Here is a 24900-nt window from a genome sequence, read left to right on the forward strand (position 1 = left end):
GGGAGTTTTCTTCAAATCATAAGGACTGAGATAAGTGGGACTCCCTATGAGGGAGGATCCCAGGAATTCAGCCCAAAGGAGGCTGAGAGACTAGAGAAAAGTTATATCCACAGGGAACTGAGCCCAAAGGAGGCAAGAAGAAATAGAACATTACAAGTGTGGGCCTAGGATGGTGAATCTACGAGGAAACACATGGTAATGTTCTTCACAGAGGACTTCATGAAGGACTTAATCCAAAGGTGGCTGAAAAGTGACTACAATATTCTAGTGGTCATGAAATCAGAACACTTTTCTACAAGAAAAGTAATGATTAATTCAGTATGAGATTTTCAGAGGCTGGACATTTGTGTCTAGCTACATAATGATATTCTAAACATAGATATGTAAGAGAATTAAATTGAGAAGCAATACAGAAATGGAATACAGACAAGCAGCTAAACACATAGTGGTATTACCTACCACTAAATTCAAGTCCCTCTATGGTGGGAGACTTGATGTTAGGGCTCTTTTCCAACCTAAATGATTCTATAAATTCATATAACAGAAATTAAGAATACACACTCAAAGAATCTGTATTAGTTTAGTCTAACCTAATGCTAGGCAGGTACATTTGAGATGTATCCTGCATAAAGTTATACCAAAATGAAGACAGAGCTGCTACAAAATATTGGCTATTCCTTTCATCAGTTGTCACTACTGTTGTGCCAGCAAAAGAAATCATAAACCTTCCCTAAACTACTTATAGTAAATTTGGGCAGTTTAGTATAAATCAATGAAGTTGTGTTTAAGTCTTGATTGAAGCAGACTTGAGAACAGAGGCAGAATAGCTTGTGCCATACCATGCTTAGGTTCCTGGATTGCCTCATCCTGCACCTGTAATTAGTTCATAGAAATGTCTAAATTAACAGGTCTTAATAATACAGTACAGAGCTCTTTACTTGGGCTGCACCTGGAGCTACTGTGAACTGCACCTGCCAAGTCTGTATAAAGATGACCCTAGCCAATCCAGAAAGCAACATATTAAAGAAGCCAGAAGATCACACATTTGCATTTGCTGCCCTGAATAGATTTTCTTCTGAGAGACCACTCTCATTAGAGAGCCATGCCTTACATAACTGAGCATCCCTCTTTGGTTACAATCTAGACCGATCAGTTAAAGCACACAATGCAAATACTGTCACTCTAAAAAAAATTATACATACTTCAATCCTCAGATGTACGTTAGGAGACAACAATGGTGTCTGATTTCATGTATAATTCAATCCTTATTCTTTCTTACAAAGCCTTCATCCCTAAAGGAGCATGTCCAAAATTTCCATCACTTACTATCAGTATTACCACTCCATTAGGTAGCCTTCCTTTACCTGAAGCAGTTTTAAGAACACGGCCTGAAAGGGCAAAAGGTAAGACCATGAGCTAGGACTGAAGCAGACCCACTTGTGTTCTTAGCTAGTAAACAGCTTTTTGCAACATTCACATTACAAAGGTTCTTTCAAATGCTAACTTCACTTATGCTTTATACACACACATGTGAACATATATATTTGCAGGTTCTAATAACAAATAGCTGATACTGAAAAGCTGCAATGAATAATTTTGGGCAGCCACTAAGGCTAGAAGAGAATCTCATAGATGTTGCCGATCTCAAATGTATTTACTTCCTGTACTTGTGACCTGTCAAGGTGCGGAAGCAAGCAACACAAAGAATAATAAATCCTGCAAGTTAAAGATTATTTTCAAAGAAATCACATTGAATTTAAGGTTTAGAACTTTCATTGATGGCCACAGCAATTCAGAATGAAGAACAAACTTTCTCATGAATAAAGTAGCACAGGTAGAACTCCCAGTTTTAAACTTGGTGTTAAAGAGTAGCAATTTAGTTACTCTAGCCACCTGCAGTATGACACTAGATCAAAATTATTCCTGTTCTGAGCATCAGAAATGACTGGAGGACCTTGATTCACACAGGAATAAAATAACAAGCCCCCCAACAGTCTGGTGGATAAGCACCACATTTGTTTTATAACCACAGAGAAAAAGATTTGTCAACTGCAAACAGTTAAGTCTTCCAAGATAGGATACTGCTAAACCAACTCTGGACAAACCTCTTCCAAGATGATATCATCTACCCTGCTCCAACATATTCCTGTAAACAAACTTCTGAGTGCTTGATTTTGCAGTTCTCCTCAATAAATGCTTTTACCTTTTACAGATTTTACAAAAAGGACAAGTGCTTTGAAAAACTGAAATGGTGAAGCTACCAGATGCTTATGGAAACACCCTCCTTTAGACAAAGCGTAGGGAATGATTTTCAGCTCATTACCCTGTCCTATGACACTAACCCAAAATGAAAGATCTTAGACTACGTACAAAGATCAAGTATAAATGATTACTTCAAAATGCATCACCGCTATATTAGTCTGACAACTCAAATCCAGACCTCAATAAGCTTCCCACTTGAAGTGTAGACTTCTGACATCTTTGTTGGAATCCTGGTTCTTAAACCAAAGAAATTATCATCTTCTGGCACACAATGATCAGTCTCTGAGAATCTCTGAGGAAACTGCAGTACCTAGAAGAATCTAAGAAAACCCACTACAACCAAAACAACTCAATAGTTTAATGCCTCTTCCTCCCAAATCCAGGAGCTAACAGAAGGTAATGAGCAGGTAAAATGATGTATGACATCCTTCTGATGACACCTTTTATCTCTTAGCCAGACACCACCCACCATTTCATGCTGAATAAATAACAGTTTCTCCAAATTAAAGAAACTAATCCCACTAAACACATTCCTGTTTCCTACAAGACCACTTTAAAGCTATTCTTTTGAATTTTACACCCTTGTTGGGGGTTAAGTGTCCTTCCTTTTGTTCCTTCTTACCTATAAAATCTTCCCATTAGTTGCGGGGAAACCTGACTGCAGGTACTTATTAGATGCTTGAGAAAGACTATGGATGCTAACTATGAAGCAGGGAGCACAGTGCCTGCGGAATAGCAGGCCACATAACTTTTTCAGTCTTGCCTGAGAAAGTGGCCTGGGAAATCATAAGGAGGAATTAAAACAATCCCCAGAGATAGAAAACAGCCTTGCAGGTGCTGTTTGTCTGTTCCTTATTTTCTTGCAGGAGAAGGTCGAGGGGTGGTATACCCCACTGTCCAATGATGGTGATGTGTTAGTTTACTGACCAATGAGAGTTTTCCTTTCTGTACTTTCACGTATCGGTCTACAATAAAAAGATTTGAGGCAATAAACTGGGAAAAATTCTCCAGTTCGACTCCACAAGAGAGTCTGTGTATTTCTTCTCGCCATTCCCAATAGAGCGACAAAAGACAAAGAGTTTGGTTAAACCCAGGGAAGGGGGCAGGTGAAAGAGAAGGTAGAGGCAGCAGGGAGTGGGCTTATTTCTTCAGCTTGAGAGAAAGACACACACAAAGCTGTAGTTACTAAGGAAAAAAGAGTTTGCTATGACCCAGACAGAGTTTTTCCTTCTCTTCTTCATCTGTAGGCCCCTGCACACCCTGTCCCACTGTGACATGCTGCTGTGCCAGCCACCGCTGCGAAGCTTAATACACCTCGTCCACCAGCCTGGGATTTCTACACATTTTTGCAATTCCAGTTGAGTGTTTCAGCAGGATCCAGCAGGAGCACTGCATTGAGTGCCCACAGGGGGTTTGTGAAGCAAAGCCTTGCCTCCATCCTTTCCCATCTCAGCCAAGAAAGCTGTCACGGAGTCCTTGGTTCTGTTTTGTTATTAATGCCATTGTTATTGTTTGTTTGCCTTGTCACCATACTAAAAAGAACCAAAAAGTAAAGAACTGTTATTCTTATCCCCATATCTTCGCCTGAAAGACCCTTGATTTCAAAATTATAATAAGTTGGAGGGAGGGGCTTTACATTTTTCATTCCAAAGGTGGCCCCTGCCCTTCTTAGCAGACAGCTATCTTCCAAACGGAAACAACCCTTCAGTATCCCATTGCTGCACTAGTGCATACACTCACAGAAGAGACTTTTGCACTACTTTGATAATCTTTGAGAAGTTAAAAGGGAGAGGTTTTTTTATCCCTGTATTTTTTGTCTCATTTTGGGATTAAGCCATCTTTTGAAGTATTCTCCAAGGCTTAATAGGAGCTTTAGAAACAGCTGTGATCAGAAAAAAAAAAAAAGATTGAAAAACGAAATTAAAAACTTGTGCATACAGTGCAAACACTGACTTGCAGGGGTAAAATTCTGCAGCAGCTTATGCTAATTTAAGTTGAGATATCTGTGTCACCTCTACCAAAATAACTCATTCCTATCTCCTTCGCAATACTGCCACCAACCCTCAGAGTCAGGCACTGAGTAGATCTCATCACAAATTAATCAGAGATGACTTGTAAACTGAGCAAGGACTTGAACCCTTGGTGAAGATTTTTGTACTGGGTTAGAAGGAATAACGAAACTAAACTAATTAACAGAATTCTAGACAATACTGACAAATACTTGACAGGCAATTTTAGATACTGTAGGAATATGTGATTGACTGGATCTAAGAAGGCTGTACTTATCAGATCTGATTCAAAAAGCCATCCTATGTTCTGTGTAATTTTCCTCCTAGCTTCATCTGGCAAGTTCTGAAGGTCTGTGGTACCTACAAAAAAATATCCTTATGACACATAGTGGTCAGATAACTTCAAAATATTGTCAGCTTTCATTATCATTGTTAAAATATTATCTCCTGTAAGAATTATATTATCTCACACCATACAAACTCCTCTAGAATTTCATTTTTGTCAACTCTTTGACTGCTTATAGCTATTCTTTCTTCTAAACTACCATTCTTTGTTTCTGCAAGATTAATGCTAGGAGGAACAGTTCAGGGCACCTATTCGACTTAAAAGGTTTTTTTCTTCTCAAGAGTACTATCAGCAGTGATTAAAACATTGCATAGTACTTGCAGTTTGCTCTCCTTCAGTCCCCAGCAGATACAAGTGAACAGAACTGGAGGGCAGTGAAGATTTTTGACTCTAAATAATTGTGGTTCATACTGCTATTCAAATGGGTCTTCAGACAAGTAAGTACACAGCTCCTTAAAGGAAATCTCAATGACAATGACAGCTCTGCACAATCACACCCTAACCTATGCCTGGCCAAGTACAAGAGTCATGATGGACACAAACTCAGAGTTACAAACAAATCGAAAACATCGTTAGACAAATGAGTATCACAGGTTACAGGCTACATGATACATATTTGTATTTGTTTGTTCATAACTTCTAGGGAAGTATGAACACTCAGCATTTTGAGTGTTTAGAAAAGTGCCAGACTTCAGTTCCTGATCCATGGTATTTGCTTTAAAAGTGCTTTAAATAAGCAATCTACATAAAAGATGTGACAGTATGGACTTTGCCAATTACATTCTAGAAGTACTTGCGCTGAAGTCAAAATTCACTGAAAATTGGAATTTCAGCTACTTGTGATGGTCTAAATAGAACACAAACTGAGTACTATAAAGTTGGAAATTTTCCCAAGGCAGTTAGCCAAAATTAAGCTCAATTATTTGAGGGTTACTGAATTAAAACCAAATTTTAAAAAATAATCATTTTATGTTAAGTACTTTCAAAAGAAGATGTAACTCTAAAACTCTGCCATTCCCTAAAGATCCCTGTTCAGCACAGAAGCCAGTTATGCAAAGCGCTTTCCACACCACCACCACCACCACCACAGCGCAGTTGGTTTTTACAGATACCCACCTCTGCTCCTGAACAGTCTCTGTGGCACCACCCTGCAGGACAGGTTATGCTTCTGGGGCATTTTTTCCCATATGGTGTGATTTATCTGAAGTATGGCACCTCAGACTGTGGCAGGAAAAGCTACCTTCCAATCTCATTCTCACAGCAAATAATAGATAATTGTTCTGCTAACATCCCCCCTTCCAGGATTTCCTGAAATTCTTTCTTTCACTACCTCTCAGCACTGTCAGGGAATCTTATTAATAAATTAAACACAGTTCTGGATCTCCAAAGCATTATGCAACTGCACTGTTTGCATATAATCCAATTTACTCAAGCTAAGACTCTTGCGGGAGGTCTATATCCCTTGGTCCTCCAACCTGACTGTACCTCTACACCAGTAATAGTCTCTTCCCAGTGCAGCTTCTTAATTCATCTGACAGACGAGCACAAGCTGAGAGCACAAGCTGAGAGCACAAGCTGAGAGCACAAGCTGAGAGCACAAGCTGAGAGCACAAGCTGAGAGCACAAGCTGAGAGCACAAGCTGAGAGCACAAGCTGAGAGCACAAGCTGAGAGCACAGCTCTGGAATATTGCAAGAAGTGTATAGTCCTACCAGGCAGGAGAGGATCTTCAATACATAGCATAGATGGTCTGTATCCATTAGTCATGACTTTCATGATTTCTTCTTTGGCAATATAGGCACCTCCATTTTTTATTCTAATACCAGTTTTCAAGTAGTTAAAATTCCTTCCATAGAGTTCAAAAAATTCTATTAGAAGCATTCCAAGGTTTTCATCAGCTCTTCTTGCATCAATTCTTGGATGTAGCTGTAACACAAACCAGTTTTTGCTTATTAAAAATTAGTATTTTTCAGAACATAACACAGGAAAACAAAAAGCTCTCATTTAAACAGCTGAGTATTTCTTCACGTAAGTCTCAACTGAGCCATTCACTCTTCATGTATTTAAACCACTCTCACATAACCGAAAGGGGGCACCAATTCAGCAGTATCTAGAAGTCAAAGAATTCTTTCATCTTTCCTCATGCAGCTTTTTGAGGATTAGGGAAATTCTTTTCCCGAAGTAAAAAGCAAGAAAGAAGTACTGCATACAAAATTATAGCCTAGTTAGTAATGAAGTGGTACCTGATTTTCAAAAGACAATCCATCCCTCAATGTTTTCAGAAAGTGGGGGGCAATCTAGTTGCCCCAACTGAAATACAGTTTATGTCTGTAGCTCCACTTATTATATTTGGTATACAAAACCTGAAATAGTAATATTTCAGTCAACACCAGCAGCAGCAGAATATATAACTTTTCCATTACCACAGCTGCTGAGAAATGCTAACCCCATACCTCATCATACCTGTAGGAGGATCACTATCACAAAAGTTCATAAACAGAAGTTGTAACTTATTTGTAACATTGTAACTTGGCTATTTCATCAGTCAAGTACAGCATCTGCCAGTCTTAAGCACATCAAAACCTAACATGTAAGTAAAAAAACCAACTTGACTGTTGGATTTCATCACTTCAATAAACACTGAAATCAACTACTTTGCACATTCAGTACCAGTAGTCTTGGAGGCAAAAGAAAATCCATCCTGCAGATTTAAGAAGCACCATTAAGGTGATTCAGGTACAGGCCCTGGGGTAGGCACAGCCTCTAAGCCTTTCACAAGGGTCCTGCTGCTGCTCCAGCTCACACATGATAGATCCTGGATGTTTGAGAGGTAGTCCACAGGATCTTTCAAGAGTCAAACACGCATAACAGTAATGCTGTGCATTTCAAGGGGCATCTGAAGAAAGAGTACAATAAAAGGGCATAGGTACAGAACCCAAAACATTTTGAAGAACATAGAAACACATAAGCAACAGACTTACCTGCAGGAAACTAATTGCCATTAAAATTAGGCTGTAAGAGCTAATTCCACCAGTAAAAACTTCATTCAAATCCCTCTGAAGGAGGAACTGTTTTAGTACTAAAATTAAGTAAGGTAGCAAAGAATATTTCTGCAAAGCAAAATAAGTCTTATCAACAACAATGTCAACATTCCAAAACAAATAAAGAAGTACACTTCTTTAAAGTAAATCTCAGCAAACAAAGATTCATCCAATACAAAAATATTTCCAGTGTTGTGCTGTACAGTGTTTCCATGGGAAAAACTGAAACACGTTTTTTTTTATTTTAGAAACAGATGAATAGCTTAAATTCTTATTTTATTGAACACCTTACATATTAAACTTATTTCCCACCTAAACATTAAGATTTTTACATCCTTCTTTGAATGTCACTGCCACTATAATCAAAGCTCTTGCTCTAAATAGTACCTTGTACGTCTACTACAGAGCATAAAAGGAAACTTTTAAATGTGTATCTACACAATTGCTTCTTGACAGTTTAGTAAGACAGTATTCATAATGTAGCATCACTTAAACACAAGGTAAGCAAAATTTGCACATAGACTTGCTTCAGAAGCAAAGGTTAGCACCTATCTGCAAATCTAAATATGACTGTGAAGTCCTCTCACAGTGTACAGGTTTATTCAGTCCAACACCCAGCACTCCAAGGGAACACTGAATGGACACGAAAAGATAATAAATTAATATATTTCTGTTTAATTAGCATTAATGAGAATAGTCTTCAACAGTAAATTGTCAAGCCATACCAAAAAAAGTTAGCTAAGCATCTAGCACATCCTTGGTAAGCAGAATAACATTCAATACATAGCTGATACCTTCATGTATTCCTTGATAAATCGAGCTGCCTTCACACCAGTTTCTACATTAAAACTGATGTCAACTTTCACTTCTGTCTCCTGGTCAGTGAGTTTTATTATTGGTACCTGAAAAGATTAATACAAGAATGTGAATCCCCAGAAACACAACACTGGTGCTGTTCCCTAGCTTATTCAAGACACATGGATGCTAACAGTCCAAATGAATGCAACTATCAAGTCTGTCTGAGAGGAGGTAACAATTCTAACCTGACTGACACATGAATGCTTTCTAGGGAGATGATTAATGTGCAACCACATTAACTTATCATCACTCTGGTACTCTCCCATAACCATTAGCTATCTGCCTTCATCGCTGCAATAGCAGTGTTTTACATGACCACTCAATTTACTTATTTTAATGACTCATTCCAGTTAATAGAACTAATAGTTCCCATAACCTGTGGGAACTGCATTCCTCTGACCCAGCACTGCACCATTCACTTACTGAACTGACAGAAAACCAGATTGGCAGGAAGTAATGCCTTTTGGTTTATCAAGATGAACTGGTTCAATGCAGAGTCAAATGAAAGCCAGAAGAGATAAAGCAAAGCAACCATAGAAATATGGCAGGAATAAATTAACATTAAATAACTGAATATGTAGTTTAGCTTCACACCACCACCTGGAAAGCAATGGCCTACAAAATCATCTCACAATCATAACCTAAACTTCAGCTGATAAATTTAAAATAAATTTAACTCCTCATATTTTTTAATCTGAAATGGAAAACAAAAAAGTGTAGCATAATTTATACCAACATCAGAAGAAAAAGAATAAGAAGGGATAGTAAAACTGTAAGCCTAGCCTAGTGCCATTTTCCATCATTAATTGGTAATACAGATTCTGAATATCCCATTAGCTCTCAGGTAAACCAAAGACTACCAAGGCTACTGTTATGCACTGCTACTCTAATGAAAGCCACAGGAATATTATGAACCTAAAAGAGGAAGACTGTTTTAGAGACCACAAAAAGAAGCTTGCTGATAGAAATTTGGAATGAATACTCACCTTAGTCCCATGAAGAAAACATTTCTTGCCCAGTAATATAAAATTTTCACGCATTAAGTTTTTAACATATTCAACATGATTCAGGCTTACAAGAAAGATTCAAGACATAACACACATCAGTCACATAAATGACAAAGCTCTCATTTAAACAGCTATTTTGGACACAAAACCAATATTAGGTTTGGAACGCTTCATGATGCCATCAGAAACAAGACAACGTAAAAACAGTGTTGAGAGCTGGACAGCTCTAGTTATTGGCGTAACAAATTCCCCTCAAAGGTCAGTGGAAAAACATTATGCAAATAGTTAACTTATTTTACTGGATATTTTACAAACACTAACTTTCAGATCTTTATTGACAATATAGGAATAAAGTATGGCCTTTGGCAAACAGTACACAGGATTACTGATACACATGTAAAAGACTCCATGCTATTGCTAAGCACCTACAGATTCTACTGACACCTTGCAGAGAGCTTAAGACAACATCATTTGCTTCAGGAATTACGAATACTATTTAATACCAACATCTGAAGGGGTCTGAAACTTTTTCAGTTCAGTATTCCAAAGCTTACTAGCTACTTACCGTAGCTTTGTCAAGTACTTTAATGGAATATGGCTCAGCCACATTGTGTTTTCTCAGTGCTTGCTCCAAAAGCTGTAAAGGAGGTCGTTCCCATTTCCCAAAAACAACTAGATCAATATCACTAGACAAAAAGAACACAGCATGAAATCCATTAAGTCTAAAGCACAAAACATTACCAAAAAATATGGTAAGATTGGCATTCTACATTTTGCAAGTCATAAAAGGTGATCATTTTGCAATTTGCAATGTAAGTTCCCAATAAGCTTCTTCTAGGAACGTTAAGAAAGAGTCCATAAGTGTTTTAGGACCCAAAGCAGTAGTCTAATTTCTCACTTCCATTACTCTGATGAGTTCTTAAGTGTTCCTTTCCCTTCTACCTTTCACACTTCCTCCCCTCTGACTTCCACAGTCCAATTCCATCCCTCATCTATCTACTCATGTTGACAGGCATTATAATAATTCAAAGAACTTTATCAGTGATTGGTATTCATAGAAATTAAATTTCCAGTGCTTTTATTCTGAAAATTTACTTGATGTAAAGACAACATCATCTTTAAGGCAGAGCTACACAGGTTTCCACATCTAATTGAACCATTAAGTGATATAAAATGCCAAGTTAAGTAAGACATTTTCCTCTACAAAAAGATGGGAATACAGCACTGTGATGGCTCCTTTGACTCTGCACAGTAACACTGTGATAAGTGACACATTCTCAGTAATTCTTCTTATTTAATAAAACACAATCTTTACAAAGGAAATGCTAAACATTCAGTTCCACTGTCTATTTAAAAAAAAAGCCAAAGACTAACCCCAGACACAAGGAAAAAAAGGTAATTCACCAAAGGGTTAATAAGCAGAGCAGAGCAGTAAGATCAATAGTAACATCAAATACTTGCAAATCTTGAAGTTCAAAAGTTCTTTCCTTTGTCACATGAAATATTAGATAAAAGTTTTACTGAAAATTTGACACAGTTGCACATTCTAAACTTCTCTTTGAAATCTCCCTTTCTCTAAAAGACAAGAGTAAACTATTACTTACCTAGTTGGAAGATAAAGCCCTGTACTAAAGCTGCCAAAAATCTGGACCTGAAAAGAACACAGCAGGAAAACATCTTGCAATTATGACTGCTCACTTCCTTTTACTTTCACAAAACTTCATACGTTTCTCCAGTTGTTAAGGATATAGCCAAGAAAGTTACTTTACTATATACTCTCTGTACAAACACACATTTTCTTACAGATGCAACTTTTGAGGAAATTTGGCTTCTTTAATATGAAATAAATACCAATCCAGCTAGCAGAGAATAAATTTAAGCAAGTCCTTTTAATTATTTATTTCCAGTTTGACAAACATACAAGCTTTTATTCATTTCCTTCCATCCTGTTCCTTCCCTTCCTTACAGGACAGCTTTACTGAAATTGGAAGAGTTCAAGGAAAATTTTTCCAAAATTTTAGGTTTAAAAACCAGCAAGTACATCTAAATATATCATTCAGATCAAAATAAATACTTCAGATTTTACTGTTAAGAACAACTATGAAGTAGTAGCAGGTGTTTGTATGTGAAAAAGCAGCCACAATGAAGATAAATGCACAGACCACATCAAATACTTTCAGCAAGCTGCCTATCTAAAGAATTGATATGTTCTTCCCTCTCCAATAGAGTAGAGCCCAATTTACAAGCTCACTTAGTTTTTTCCTGGGCAACACAAGTCCTTTTCAGCGTTTTTTTTCGATTTCCACCAGGTAGTAAAATCACACTATGAAGGGAAAACATGGGTAAGGATGAAGCAGAGGAGTTTTACAGTATTTTTAGCTCAGTGCTGTGGCCGGAGCCCTCACTGTCTGCCATGGAAGGCTATGAAATCACATTTTGGTTGTTAATGACAATGCTACCATCTGGCAATCAAAGCTGATGCTAGAAATACAGTTCAGAATACATTCTTTTTGAATAATGCTTTTTTGAATAAGCATTGAATAACTAAGTGTTTGAAATTACACCAGCTTAGATTGCAACATATCTCAGGAAGTGAAATTTTCCCACTACAGTAGGGCTGAAGTAATTCCTTGAATGTCAAATTCATGAAGAGTACAAAAAAACCCACCCATCTGCATTTCATTGCTCTTTCATTTTTTTTTTTATTTAAAAATATCCACATATTCAGGACCCTTGCAGAAATGGATACATAGGTATTCAGTCTCACTTTAATATTCAAAATTAAAATATACAGAGACAATTTAATAAGCTTTTACTTTAGGAAATGCACTACTAAGAGTGGACATTTATTCACATTCCCAGCTCTCAAAATGAAAAAAACATTCAGTAGAATTCATTAACCCAAAATCCAGGTTTGAAATTTCCTTTAAAATAAATTTCCAAATACTGCAAGAATTGTGATAGTAGGTCAATTGCCTTAAACTTGAAGAGTTACCTGTTCATTTCTAAAAAAAAGAAAGATAATAGCAAGGTAAAGTAAACCAAGCTCTACAATTTACTAGAGAAGCAAATCACAACTGAAGCTACACTCACATCAGCGGTAGGCCAAAGATCTTTGATGACTGTTTCTATCCTTTTTACCACTTCTCTTCTCATAGCTGCTTCTTCAGGACGAGGGGACATGAAGTCATAGAAGTCAATGATTTCTTCATGTAGTCTAACAGAGAAAGTAGGTTCAGTTAAAGTGACAATTGAACTATTTAACTATTACAATAAATTTTATAAGAAACAGGCCATAGGCTTTATTTAATGTCATCCTTTAACTTAAGAGCTCAGAACACTAACTCTAGTAGACTGTGGCAGGTTTTAGCACTAAATAAAATTACCAGAGTACTTACTCATTTCTTGCTGTGAGATATGGATTAGGAGAATGGCAAAACAGGCTTAAAACTTAAAAGGAATAAAGAAACTTTATTAACAAGACTACAAAAATAAGAAACCTTTTCTCCCCCCACCCAACCTTTTTCCTTTCCAACTGACACCATGGAGACAAAACCTGGGATGTTAAAATGGTACCAACTATACAATAGTCTTTTCATCAATCTTTGCAGGGAAAGTTGTTTTCTCTTGTCATTCCATGGAGAGCTCTCCATGAGAAACAGTTTTCTCATGGCTTTTCATTTCTATGACTGGCAGCTGCCCAGTCACAAACTCTGCCATCATGCTGTCATCCCATTTTCACACCACTCTGAAGAAGTGTGTTCATGGGCCATGAACTCAAGGGGTATTATTTTAAGGATGAGTTGTTCAAAGGCAAAGGTTCTCTCCATCTATCTCTGTGATCATCTCTAGGAACACAGGTTTTCTTCTTCTCTCCCTGGGGCACAGGGTCTTCATCAGCTCTTGCATCTCTCTCTCTCTCTGTTCAAGCATCTCATGGGATCACAGCTACTCCATCTACTTGCCTTCATCAATGGATGCCTCTGCTCAGATCTACAGTTTGAATACTTCATTCTCCCACACTCTCATGAATTAAAGGAGATATTTCAATATATCATTGTCCATCTCCATGGCCCTACCAAAAGAATATTTCAGCCTATTAAAGCATCTCCTCATTCTTCTTCCATCTGAGGCTTGACTCCTTCTTTTACTGACCTTGATGTTTCATGTTGTCTCTCTAAGTGTTGATCGCTCTGACTTTTTCTCTCTGGAGAGGGGATTAAAGTCTGCAGGTCTCATCTGTGTAGCAAAAGGGTTAAATCACATGCAGGCAGTCATGGTGTCAGATTTGAGACTGAGCTGGTGCTTTCTCTCAGCTGCACAGCTGCTGGGAGGGAGCAAATGGTCCTCAGCCTGGAACCATCTGTGCAGGCCAAGAGGGGGGAGGAGGGGTGTCGGCAAGATGTTAGCAGCCATGGCTTGGCCCAGCCTGGGCCAGGGGCCCCTCTGGGAACAGCTTCAGCCACCCCGCTGGAATGGGACCCAGAGGGCTTCCCAGAAGGGGCCACAGCAGAGCCCAGCCCAGGGAATGCCCCACAGTCTCCATCCCCTGCCCGAAAGCTGCTGGAGTCCAGCCCAGGCCCCCCCACACCAGGCAGCATAGGCCATGGGGGAGCAGGGCCAGCCACACCAAGGGTCTGCTACCTTTCAAGACCAGAAAGAAAGAGAGAAGTTCCTGGGCTTGGGTTTTTAAAAGGTGCTATTCACAAAGGTGAACTCACTTTTCAGTGGTGCAAAATGCTGTCAGTTCTCAGAACTGGCCAGCTATTGGCCTGATCTCAAGCACAGAAGAAACTCCCAGCAGCCTCTCTCAGAGAAATCACTTCTGTGGGTGTTTCCCACTTCTTTCCCTAAATGCCAAACTACGACACAGACATTTACTGAATTTCTTACTGGCTCAACAGTGAAGGCCAAATTCAATTCCTGATTCTTAACGACAATTTTCTTTAAAAAAACAAAGCTGAAACTTAAAAACTACATAATGTTGCAAATGTGAAGCACCACAAGACCAACCAGCCTTCAAGCAGGTTTACTTGTCCAGCAGTTCTTAGTTCTCTGTATGTGGCAGTTTACACAGACTGCAAACAGGCCACTGGCATTTGTGAGTTTTTGCAGAGGACAATAAAAAGGACATTTGAGTATTTCTTGACATAAAAACATCCACTTTTTGACACTTAAGCCCTTCATTCATAGACAAAGTGACCTTCCAACTGAACTCAAATTGAGAAATATTAAATATATTCTCAAGTGTAAAGTATTTTTATACCCATGTTACAAGAAGAGTCCTGACAGTGGAACCTTATACACCTATTAAGCCCTTTCATTTCACATCTACCACTACTACAGAACTCTTGCTGCCAAATTTGAGTTTTCAGGTAAATGTCATGTTTGCCTTAAATGAAAAAGCATCAAGCCATGCAAAACAAATACGCAAGTAACTACTGCTGTGACATTGTTCCAAAATATTTTTTTGGTGTTGCCATATTTCTAAGATTTCTAACTCATGAAATGTATCTAGTCAATATCGTAGTGAAATCCAAATGCTGCCCTAAACCGAAAAATCAATCTATAGTTTATATACTTAGCCTTCCAAAAGGAAAATTTAATACCTCTCTAGTAGAACTCAACTCTTCATCCGAGTCTTTTGCAATTCATTTTACTAGGTACCTCCCCTACTAGGAGGTAGCTTCCAAGAGACCACATGCCTAATTTTTAAGTGTTAGTTTTCCTTTCCACAGACAAAGAGATTTTTGCAGTAAAACTCAAAGATACTTCCAAAATGCATTAATATTATGAATTACTGTTTGCCCTTTCTCTTATCTTAAACTGAGCCTGCACCCACAACTGAACATTTAACTAACATTTCAATTTGCTGATGAATCCGCTTGATTCCAAAATATTAGAGCAAGACAGAAAATACAAGCTGACATGCTCTTATTTTGTTTTGTTTATAGAAAGTATGCTTTTTCCCTGCCTTTCCAAGACAAAAAGACCAATGAATAAAATACTTGAATATACCCAACAGCAATGGAGACAATCTAAAGACTTCCTATTCTCTTGCCTATAACACTCTGCAGCAGGCAGATATAGAAAGCAAGAAAAGGCGAAAAAAGGAAAGGGGAAGCCATCCTTCCAAGCTTACAGAAATTTTGTCTGGCTTATTTTCAGGGTGAATCCAAATCATGACACATATTAGCTCAAAGAACTTCATTATATAGATTTTTCCAGGTCTTTTAGTCCATTTCAGCTTTGTTGTTCACTGAATTCCATTAATTAATTAAATATGCATGAATTAATTAAATATGCATCAGAATAAAGAGTGGTTTATTTTAAACTGCTGCCTAGTAATGGTTTTATCTGATTTTTTTTCCTGAGCCAAAAAAAGTTGTTACTCACAGTTCATCTCAAAACACAAGACTTCTCAGGCCTTCAATCCATTTATCTCTATTCACCAACAGTTTTCCAAGAACAAGTCCAAAGTTTGACCACCACTAACCTTCTTCAGCTTGTTTTCTATTGCACCACATTTTCTGACAGGTGGGCAGAAACACACACAGAAGTCAACACGTAATTCTGCCATTTAGTCCAGGACACACACCTGTTTTCATTTTACTGCCCCTATACTTCAGAATATTGCTGCTGCTTCAGGGTACCTGAGCACACAGCTGCTCTTTAGAAGAGACCACAATGAAGGAGCTTCTGAACAAAACCGCTAGCATAAAGCCCACTCACTGGGTGCATTCAGCCTGAATTATTTTTCTTCAATCATGATTCTATATTTACTAGAATTTAATTTTACCAGCAATTTTATAATCTAATGAACAATGAACTTCCACTGTGTCTGTCTGCAGTCAGCTTTATTTTTCTATTATCCTTTCTATCCTTTTCTCACTCATTTCTTCCCTTCAGGTATTTATGAACATATAGAGCAAGAGTTGTGAATAATTCTATTTGTAACTTTCCTTTATGTAAAGTAAATAATTTATTCTTTCCTTTGGTTATTTCTAAGCAGCCAACCCAGCAAACTTGTAAATGTCTGGTTTTTACAAAGTCTTCAAAAAGAATCTCAAACATTCTTCTGAAAAAAAGTTCGCAGTTGTGTTATTAAACTGAACAGAGGAATATCGATTAACAATGAATCCTTCAAGAAAATGAGACCTGTGAAACACAACCACCTTTATCAAAACATGCACTAGACCCTTCCTTTATATTTGGTCATGCAAGAAGTTCTGGTTTTTTATGGTATCAGCCCCATCCAACCACTCCAAGAGATCTAGGCATTTCTGTGAAAAAAATATATTTACAGTAGCCATCCTCATCACAACCTCCACCACACACAGCAGCCCCAGTGCATCAGTGAGCTCAAAAAAAGAGGCAACACACAAGTACTCTCACTTTGATGCCCCACTGAGCATCTCTTCCAACAATTAATGCTGTCACAATTGTTAACCACCTATGAAAGACTCAGAAGAGTATTACTCATCACTAGTCTACATTTCCTTCCCTTATCTGCTTTTTAATATGAAGTCAGATTCATATTTTCTACTTTGCACTGGCAAGGCAGTACAAGGTTTAATGTTTCAATCTGCTTGGGACAATAGCAAAGGTCTAGATATCAAAGCTCCTTTGGAGTTCAAGCCATACTCATGGCTAATTCCTCTGAAATTCTTTGGCATATACCACAATACATAGGTATATAACAGGTATCATTCTGCTGACTGGATTTAAACACTTACTGAAATTTAAAATTCCAGTTGCCTGACTACATGATCTATGTTCCCCCTGGTGCCTTTTTATGTCTCTCTCTGAGCCTTACTGATTGACAAGTTTCTTACTTTTGATGAGCAAGACTTTCAGGTCTTTAATGCATTTGGCAAAACAGTTCTCAACCCTCTGTCTTAATAAAAGTCTATTTTGTTTGCTCTTTCCAGTTTTCCTTAATTCAACGGTTTCTACTTCTTACAGATCATCTTCTTCTATGTCCTTCCAGATAAGAATAAATGCTATACTAACAGCATATGGCAGCACAACCACGCTAGCATTTTACCTTCTGGTTTACACCTGAAGAAGCTTCTCAAAACAGAGATGCTTTTTTAAAATTTAATGTTACAGTAGTTTGCAATTTTGTAAACACCCTTGCTCAGATAAGGTTACTGGAACACTGTCACAAAAAAACCTCAGCTCTCATGTATAAAAACAAGATCCTGTATGCTGTTCCAGACTAATCCCAGCGTAACTTCTTACCAGCTGAAGGAAAAATGCAGTGTCTGAAAAAAAGACAGGTAAAGTGAAATATTCAGACAGCCAATACAGGAATAGTTTTTACTTGAGTATTTTGTCCACATAGCTTCTATGATTTTCATAAGCATTTCTTAAGTCAGGACTGTGTCAGTATTTTAACCATTAGGAACACAATTTCCATCTACAGCACATGATGTACATGCAGACACAAGTAACATTCTAACTCTTCTTTTTATAGAACTTCCTTTAACATACAGATAAGTCAGTCTTCTCAAGTTCCTTCTGGCTTCTTAAAGAATTTGGATTCTCAACAGCATCACAGGACCTAGCAATCTTCTGTAACAGGCATTTAAGATTCCTATTGTCTTACTTTACTAGCAAATGCAGGCCTTCTAATCAACTTTTTCACAACAGTTTTACTGTATTTATAGAAGTACTGGGAAAGAAATGTGTTGGTAAGCTCTAACTGTCATCTTACCTAATATAAGATGGCAAAGATTAGAACACAGGGATGCAGAAGAGTGGTTACTTGTACTTGTGTGGTGGTTTCATATTGATTGACATGTGGGGAAAGAAGTAAGAAACACCCATGGAAGTAATTTCTCTGAGAGAAAGTGCTGGGAGCTTCCTCTGTGCCTGGGAAAGGCCAATAGATGGCTAGTTCTGAGTACTGACATTTTACACCATTTAGAAATTAGTTCTGCCTCTGTGAGATCCACATTTTAAAAACCGTAAGCCCGGGAATTCTCTCTCTTTGGTTCTGGCTTCGAAAGGTAGCTGAGCTCTGGTGGGGCTGGCCCCACTACCCTGCAGCCAGGAAGGGGGGCAGCCAGGCCTGACCCCAGCGGCTCCCAGGCACGGGATAGGCTGAGCCGGGCCACGGCTGCTGACATCTCCTCAACACTAAGCTCTCCCTCCCTGGCCCCCACGGACAGTTCCGACTGCCCCCGAAGCACCAGCCAGGTGGAGGGAGGGGCCCAGCGCCGCCGTGGCCACTGGGAAAGATATTAACCCTTTCACTACACAAATGAGACCGGCAAACCTCAATCCGCTCTCCAGGGACAGAAAAAGAGCGATCAACACGTAGAAATACGACATGAGAACACCAAGGTCAGTAAAGAGAGTCAAGCCTCAGATGGAAGAAGAATGAAAAGATGTTCTAATGGGGCTGAAATATTCTTTTGATAGGGCAATGGAGATGGACAATGATATACTGAAATATCTCCTTTAATTCATCAGAGTATGGGGGAATAAAGTATTCTAATTGAAGCAGACAGTGGAGTAGCTGTGATCTCATGAGACACTTAAACAGAGAGAGAGAGAGATGAGAATGATGGAGACCCTTTGCCTCCAGGGAGAGAAGAAAACCTCTGTTCGCAGGGATGATCATAGAGACAGATGAAGAGAACCTTTGCCTTTGAACAACTCATCCTTAAAATAATACCCCTTGAGTTCATAGCCTATGAACACACCTCTAGGAGGGCTGTGAAAATGGGAGGAATGTCACAATGCAGAATTTTTGCCCGGGTGGCTGCTATTTGTGGAAATGAAAAGCCACGAGAAAACTGTTTCTGTGGAGAAGTCTCCATAGCATGACAAGATAAAACTCCTTTCCCTACAAGAACTAATGAAAGACTATTGTATAGTTGGTACCGTTTTAACATCAGCTTGTCAGTTGTAAAGGGAAGTTGGGCAAGGGGAAGAAAGGTGTTATGGATGTTTTATTCTGATGTTTCTTATTCTTGTAGTCCTGCTAATAAAATTCTTTATACCTTTTAAGTTTTAAGCCTGTTTTTCCCTTCTCCTAATCCATATCTCACAGCAAGAAATGAGTACGTGCACTGGTGATTTTAGCCTGCGCTAAGCCCACCACATTATCTGGTGCACTGGCCAGGAAACTCAAATTGGCAAATCTAAGCCACTACAACTTGCTACATTATTCAGGTTGCTAATTTTAACAGCCTGGAAGAACCTACCATTTACTGATGTTCTTACCGCTAAGCACAGCAAGCAGCAGTCACTTACAGGCTGAACTACTGCAACAGAATTAACATATTCTGTTTATCAAAAAATTATCCCTTCTACTGTTTTAGAAAAGGCAGCCACTCTTCTAGTTCCTAGGTTAAAATACCACTCGGACGACATTCTCAGACTTCTGCAATGTTTTTCTTCAATGGCACATTTCTGAGAAAGGAGATCATCCATTTTACTCATTTACTACAAACATTATTATACATAAGACTGACTTATTACTTCAAGGGCTAACTTCAATGCAGTGAAACTAAATTCTCAAACATCAACAAACTAGAAAGCAAATGAAAAGCTACAGAGACTTTGTTCCCTCAAGAAAGCATGTGGCTCCATTTCAACGTGACTACACTACTAAGCACATTAATTTCTTCTAAAGGAACAGATAGAAACATGATTGCATCTTTTATGTGGAACAACTAATGTTTTTTAAAAACATATTCTTTACTTATTAAAATAAATATTTTTCTAGCTGAAGGCTAACACATCATCCAAGAATCCTTATAAAAGGAAGGAAGAGATGCCACAGTTAAAGCATGGGGGCCTAACACTACAGATGTGTAGAAAATGGAGGTAAAGAAATGGGAAGTAAAGGCAGCATCTCAAAAGAATCTGTTGAAATAAAGGTTACAAGTCATAGAATACATACATAGAATAAAATTCCTTCAGTGAAACATTAATTCCAAAACACATGTGACTTCACTGTCTCTAGACTAAATGATGAAATGCACATCAGTCACTGCATGTATTTTGGAAATCTGTTGAACTGTAACTTCACCTACGACTAGGGCAAAGCACAATTGCACTATCATGGAAATGCAGGTGAAATCTCACACTACAACAATTAAATGCATTCAATAGTTGAAATCAGTCTTACAGTCTAAAGCAGGAAACCGTCTAAGGAACACAGTTCAGTGAAATAAAGGGGGAGATATATATCTATATATATACACACAGGGACAGAGAGAGTGTGTACGTGAACACAATAATGCATTCTCAGACAGACTTCTCCCAATATGATCTAAGATTAAGACATGTGCAAAAGGGGCTAAAAATACAACTATGACCAAGAAGAGATGAACTACAATTCTTTACATTCCCATTCATAACAGACATCAGATGCCTTTACCTTTGTATACTAGTCCTCCTCAACACCAGTAAGGCTCAGGCACTACTACTCTAAGCCCTATGCAATGCTCTAAGCACGCAGATGAGAGGAACTATAAGAACACAGTGCTACATTCACAGACTGTACTGCTGCACCAAATCAGTCTCATACTACTACATTATTCAGATAGCAATTATCTTCATCACTGTAACTGTACAGAAGGCAGAATTAAAAAAAAACAAACGAACCTCAACTATATAGAACTTATTAATCAGAGCTGTGAAAGGTTTTACAGACAGGTACACTAAACACCAAACTCAAATACAAATTGAGTTTACTTTGCAAGTTAGCTACAGAGGAGAGATTGGAAGAAAAAAGTACTTTGTTCTCATCCACAAAACTAAGAGTAGTTTGTAAAATACATTGTACCTTTTCCACAAGAGATCATGCTGTTCTCATTTCCTCTCTCAGCTTTCTCTTTGCCCCACAGTCATGCAAGTCAGAGTCCATCCTAACTTTTGACCAAATTTCTTGCCAATTAGATTTTACCTCTTAGGAACACCTTGACAGTTGATACACTCAAGAAACCAAGTCTGTTGGATTGATTTGTACTGTAAATTTCCAAACCTAAGTAACAGAATTTGTCTGCATTTTGAAGAAAATCAGAAACTAATCTGTTTTTGCAAACTATGTCAATCCAATAAAACTCAAACAGTTACCTTATTAATGGCTGGATGGACTTTGGAAAAGCTGCATCATAAAAAATAATTAAAAATAAGCAGATGTACACCTCCAATTTAATACATGGCAATAGTAGATCCACTACATAAGTTTCTGAAGTGCATTACTCCTGATGAAAAAAAAAACCATCGCAATAGTTTTGTTGCACCAGCGAAGGAGAATGCCATACGTTAAACCTTGGGACTGAATCAGCAAGCTTGCTATGCAAATAAATGAAACCACTGAACCCCCAAATCCCTGTCTCAATAACATTATTTTCCAAATGCTCAAAGATAGCAAGTGATTAACATCCCAGACAAGTCAGACTGCAACAGCAGAAACATATTACTGATGAGACACTAATTATGCCCATGGTATTCAGGTATTCATTACATCAGGTAAGTCACTGAAATATTTAAGAGAAGTAACTCTTGATATAATTCTGAGCAGCAGACTTTTAACTCAAAATGCACCCATCAAAGCACTACTGGCAACAGACCCTTCATATTCAAAGTCAGCATCTCTGCAAGTCAAAAAAAGCTGGAAAAGTATTTTCTGGATTTAAGTACTGCTGCAGCTTGCCATATAATAGAAGAAAAAATCATAACCAAAAGAACAATGTGTTTCAGAGACTTCTAAAGATATCACACTGGTTGTTTAGTGTGCATCACTAATCAGGTTTTAGGGGGAAAAAAGAGCTTTTACTACTTTCTCATAAGATTCCATCAGAAGATGTCTTCAGAAATCCTGAAGTCATGTACAAAGCAGAAAAAGAGGATTGGAAGATTAAGGATATCAAAAACGATGACGAAGAACAACCTAATGAGATGTAAAGCCATGACTGAGCAAGGCTAAACTAGTTCAGGAGCCCAAAAACATGCTTCTGTTAAGTGAATTAAGTGATCAGTCCAGAGAAAGTTAAGTGATCTCAATGCATGATATGTAGAGAAGCTAGTATTTTATTTTCTTAATTCCTCAGAGACTTCCCTGATCCACAACTATGAAGGGAGAACATATCCCAAACTTTTTAATAGAAAATACTTCACAGCAAAACCTATTTCTGGTAATTCAGTATTCACCAAAAGTCACACTCACTCAATACTGCATTTGTACCAATACCATAAGCAGTTATCTTTCTTTTTTTAATTTAAAAGGATTAGCTTTGACAGTCAAAATAATCAAAGTAGCCTAAAATAGAATCAATGCATTAAACGAATATCTATGACTATATCAAGATGTTGACATTACTATCATAAATGGAAGTAGTGTCTTATAAAAACAACTTTCATTGCTACTTAGAAGAATCAGAGAACCACATAGGAAAATCCATTATTTTCTTGGATTTCCAAATGGCATGTGACAACATTTGACATACGCACTTATGTAGGCTTATGAAGAAACAAAGCTGACATGAGATGATATATATAGATAAAGATATGTATATATATAGAGATATGTATCTTCACATAGATGAAGAAGTGTTTTAAACAGAAAACAAGCAGCTGGAACTCTTAGTTTCCATATTAAAGTAAGATCACAGATGAAGTCTCAAAACACAAAAACATCAGGCAAGTCCCATGTTAGTAATCAGGAGACAAAGTACAAGATAGAACAAGACAGCCCAAGATGCAAGAATACTGCGACATTATCACACACAGGTGAGGTTCATGTGAGTCCCAAAGATAAAACAGGGACTGTAAAGCATACAGAGGAGATAAACATCTAAAGGCAGGATTTCAATTTCAATACAAAAAATTATTTAACAGGCTAGAAAACAAACAACTGCCAGGTGATTCAACCTCCCCCTCCTCCTTTTTCATGTCCCCTGCAAAAAGCACTCATGATCTGCCTCTGTAAAGCACAGACAGCAACTGGCTGCCACTAGAACCCTAGTGACAGCCTCGGGAAACAACAAGAACAAAAAATCATTACATAATGCACAGCTTTACTGTAGCAATGTAACATCTTCCCACAGGTCATTGCTAATGCCAGATCATAAAATATCAATGCAAGACACATTCATACACAAAATCTACGATAAGCACAACAATGCACTGCCTACAGCCCAGACAGTCCAAGAACCACAGGTAATTTAAAGCTGGGAGATGCTTCCAGGAAATATCACCATAAGCTCATGTTGATATATTCTTTTCCCAATATTTTCCATTGGCCTCTAAGGGTCTCACCCAGTACAACTGTAGATATTCTTAGTGCCAGCTGCCTTTACTGCCAAAGCCTAACAACTGTCAAAAACACCATGAAGCTGATGCCAGGATTAAACTGCTCCAAACATTTCCCATTCTTCTTTACACAGAGATATGAGCACCTGTCATGGAAGGCCTTCTCATATTTTACTACTGTAGCTCAGCCTTTCTGACTTCTAGTACACCTCTGGTGACTCAAGACTACTGCTGCCAAAATGTTCCCTCTATTCCACTGCCCAAAGCATCAGTCGCTAACTCTACACTAGGTATCTATTCACTTTGCATGGAAACTTTGTGCTTTACCAAGGCAATTTACTTGACCACAGAAAAAAAAAGAGACATTCTGTTCTTCTGGCAATTCATCCAGCAGCTATCTTGGAACTTTCCTTCATACCAAACTTCAGGCATGAAAAGAAATCCATTTAATTAACTACATCCTGATGCTCTCTCCAGAAATTTACTATGAATAACAGGCAACTAGCTCCACACTTCCTTTTGCATACACTCCAGCATATACTGCCTAGTTCTACCCTGACCCTATAGTCAAGCAAAACAAGAATTGAGTGTACCATGCCAGCATGACCTGCCTCTTACATTAATACCTCCACTACAGATGTCCACCTAGCATCACAGATAGCAGACAGCAAGGACTGGACAGGAGTGTGCATGAACCATAGTCCACTGTGCTGCATCTTTACTAGGAGGTGTTGGAGCAAAGGCCTCTAAAGACCTTACAAGAACTGGACATCTCACTGCAGACAGTAAAGGCTTCAGAGCATTTACAAAGTCTACATTCTTTCAGCTCAAACTACAAGAAAACAATTTGCAGAAGGGGCTGACAATGTGGCATGCTCACACATTTATTTGTATATGACAGCTCTGACAGCAGTATAATAAGCAAGGGTTGACAAACATGCAACTGGAGCTATGCAGTCCTGAATGCAATGGATTTTTAATAGTGAATTGCACTAAACTGTAATTAAATTTTACTTAGTTAAAGTTCTGAAATATAACAAAAATGCAAAAAAGCCCTGCAAGACTGGAATTAGAAACCCTGCACAGAAGTGAAGAAATAAA

At 38.1% G+C, this 24900-nt stretch overlaps 1 protein-coding gene across 7 annotated transcripts in view; it reads right to left on the reverse strand.

Moving 5' to 3' along the window:
* The window catches only part of TENT4A (terminal nucleotidyltransferase 4A), a 70908-nt gene that overhangs the window by 40795 nt on the left and 5213 nt on the right, over positions 1-24900 (reverse strand). For all 7 annotated transcript variants that reach the window (XR_004496013.1, XM_033512155.1, XM_015618017.3 and 4 more), the window contains exons 2-7: positions 12616-12739; positions 11127-11173; positions 10088-10208; positions 8452-8559; positions 7598-7726; positions 6329-6542 (exon numbers count right to left, since the gene is read on the reverse strand). Coding sequence is in view for 6 of the 7 variants with exons in the window: in XM_033512155.1 (XP_033368046.1) it covers positions 6329-6542; positions 7598-7726; positions 8452-8559; positions 10088-10208; positions 11127-11173; positions 12616-12739 (743 nt within the window). In the remaining variant the exon portion in view is untranslated. The remainder of the gene's footprint in view (positions 1-6328; positions 6543-7597; positions 7727-8451; positions 8560-10087; positions 10209-11126; positions 11174-12615; positions 12740-24900) is intronic.

The sequence above is a fragment of the Parus major genome, chromosome 2, assembly GCF_001522545.3.
Source record: "Parus major isolate Abel chromosome 2, Parus_major1.1, whole genome shotgun sequence".
Lineage (NCBI taxonomy): Eukaryota > Metazoa > Chordata > Aves > Passeriformes > Paridae > Parus > Parus major.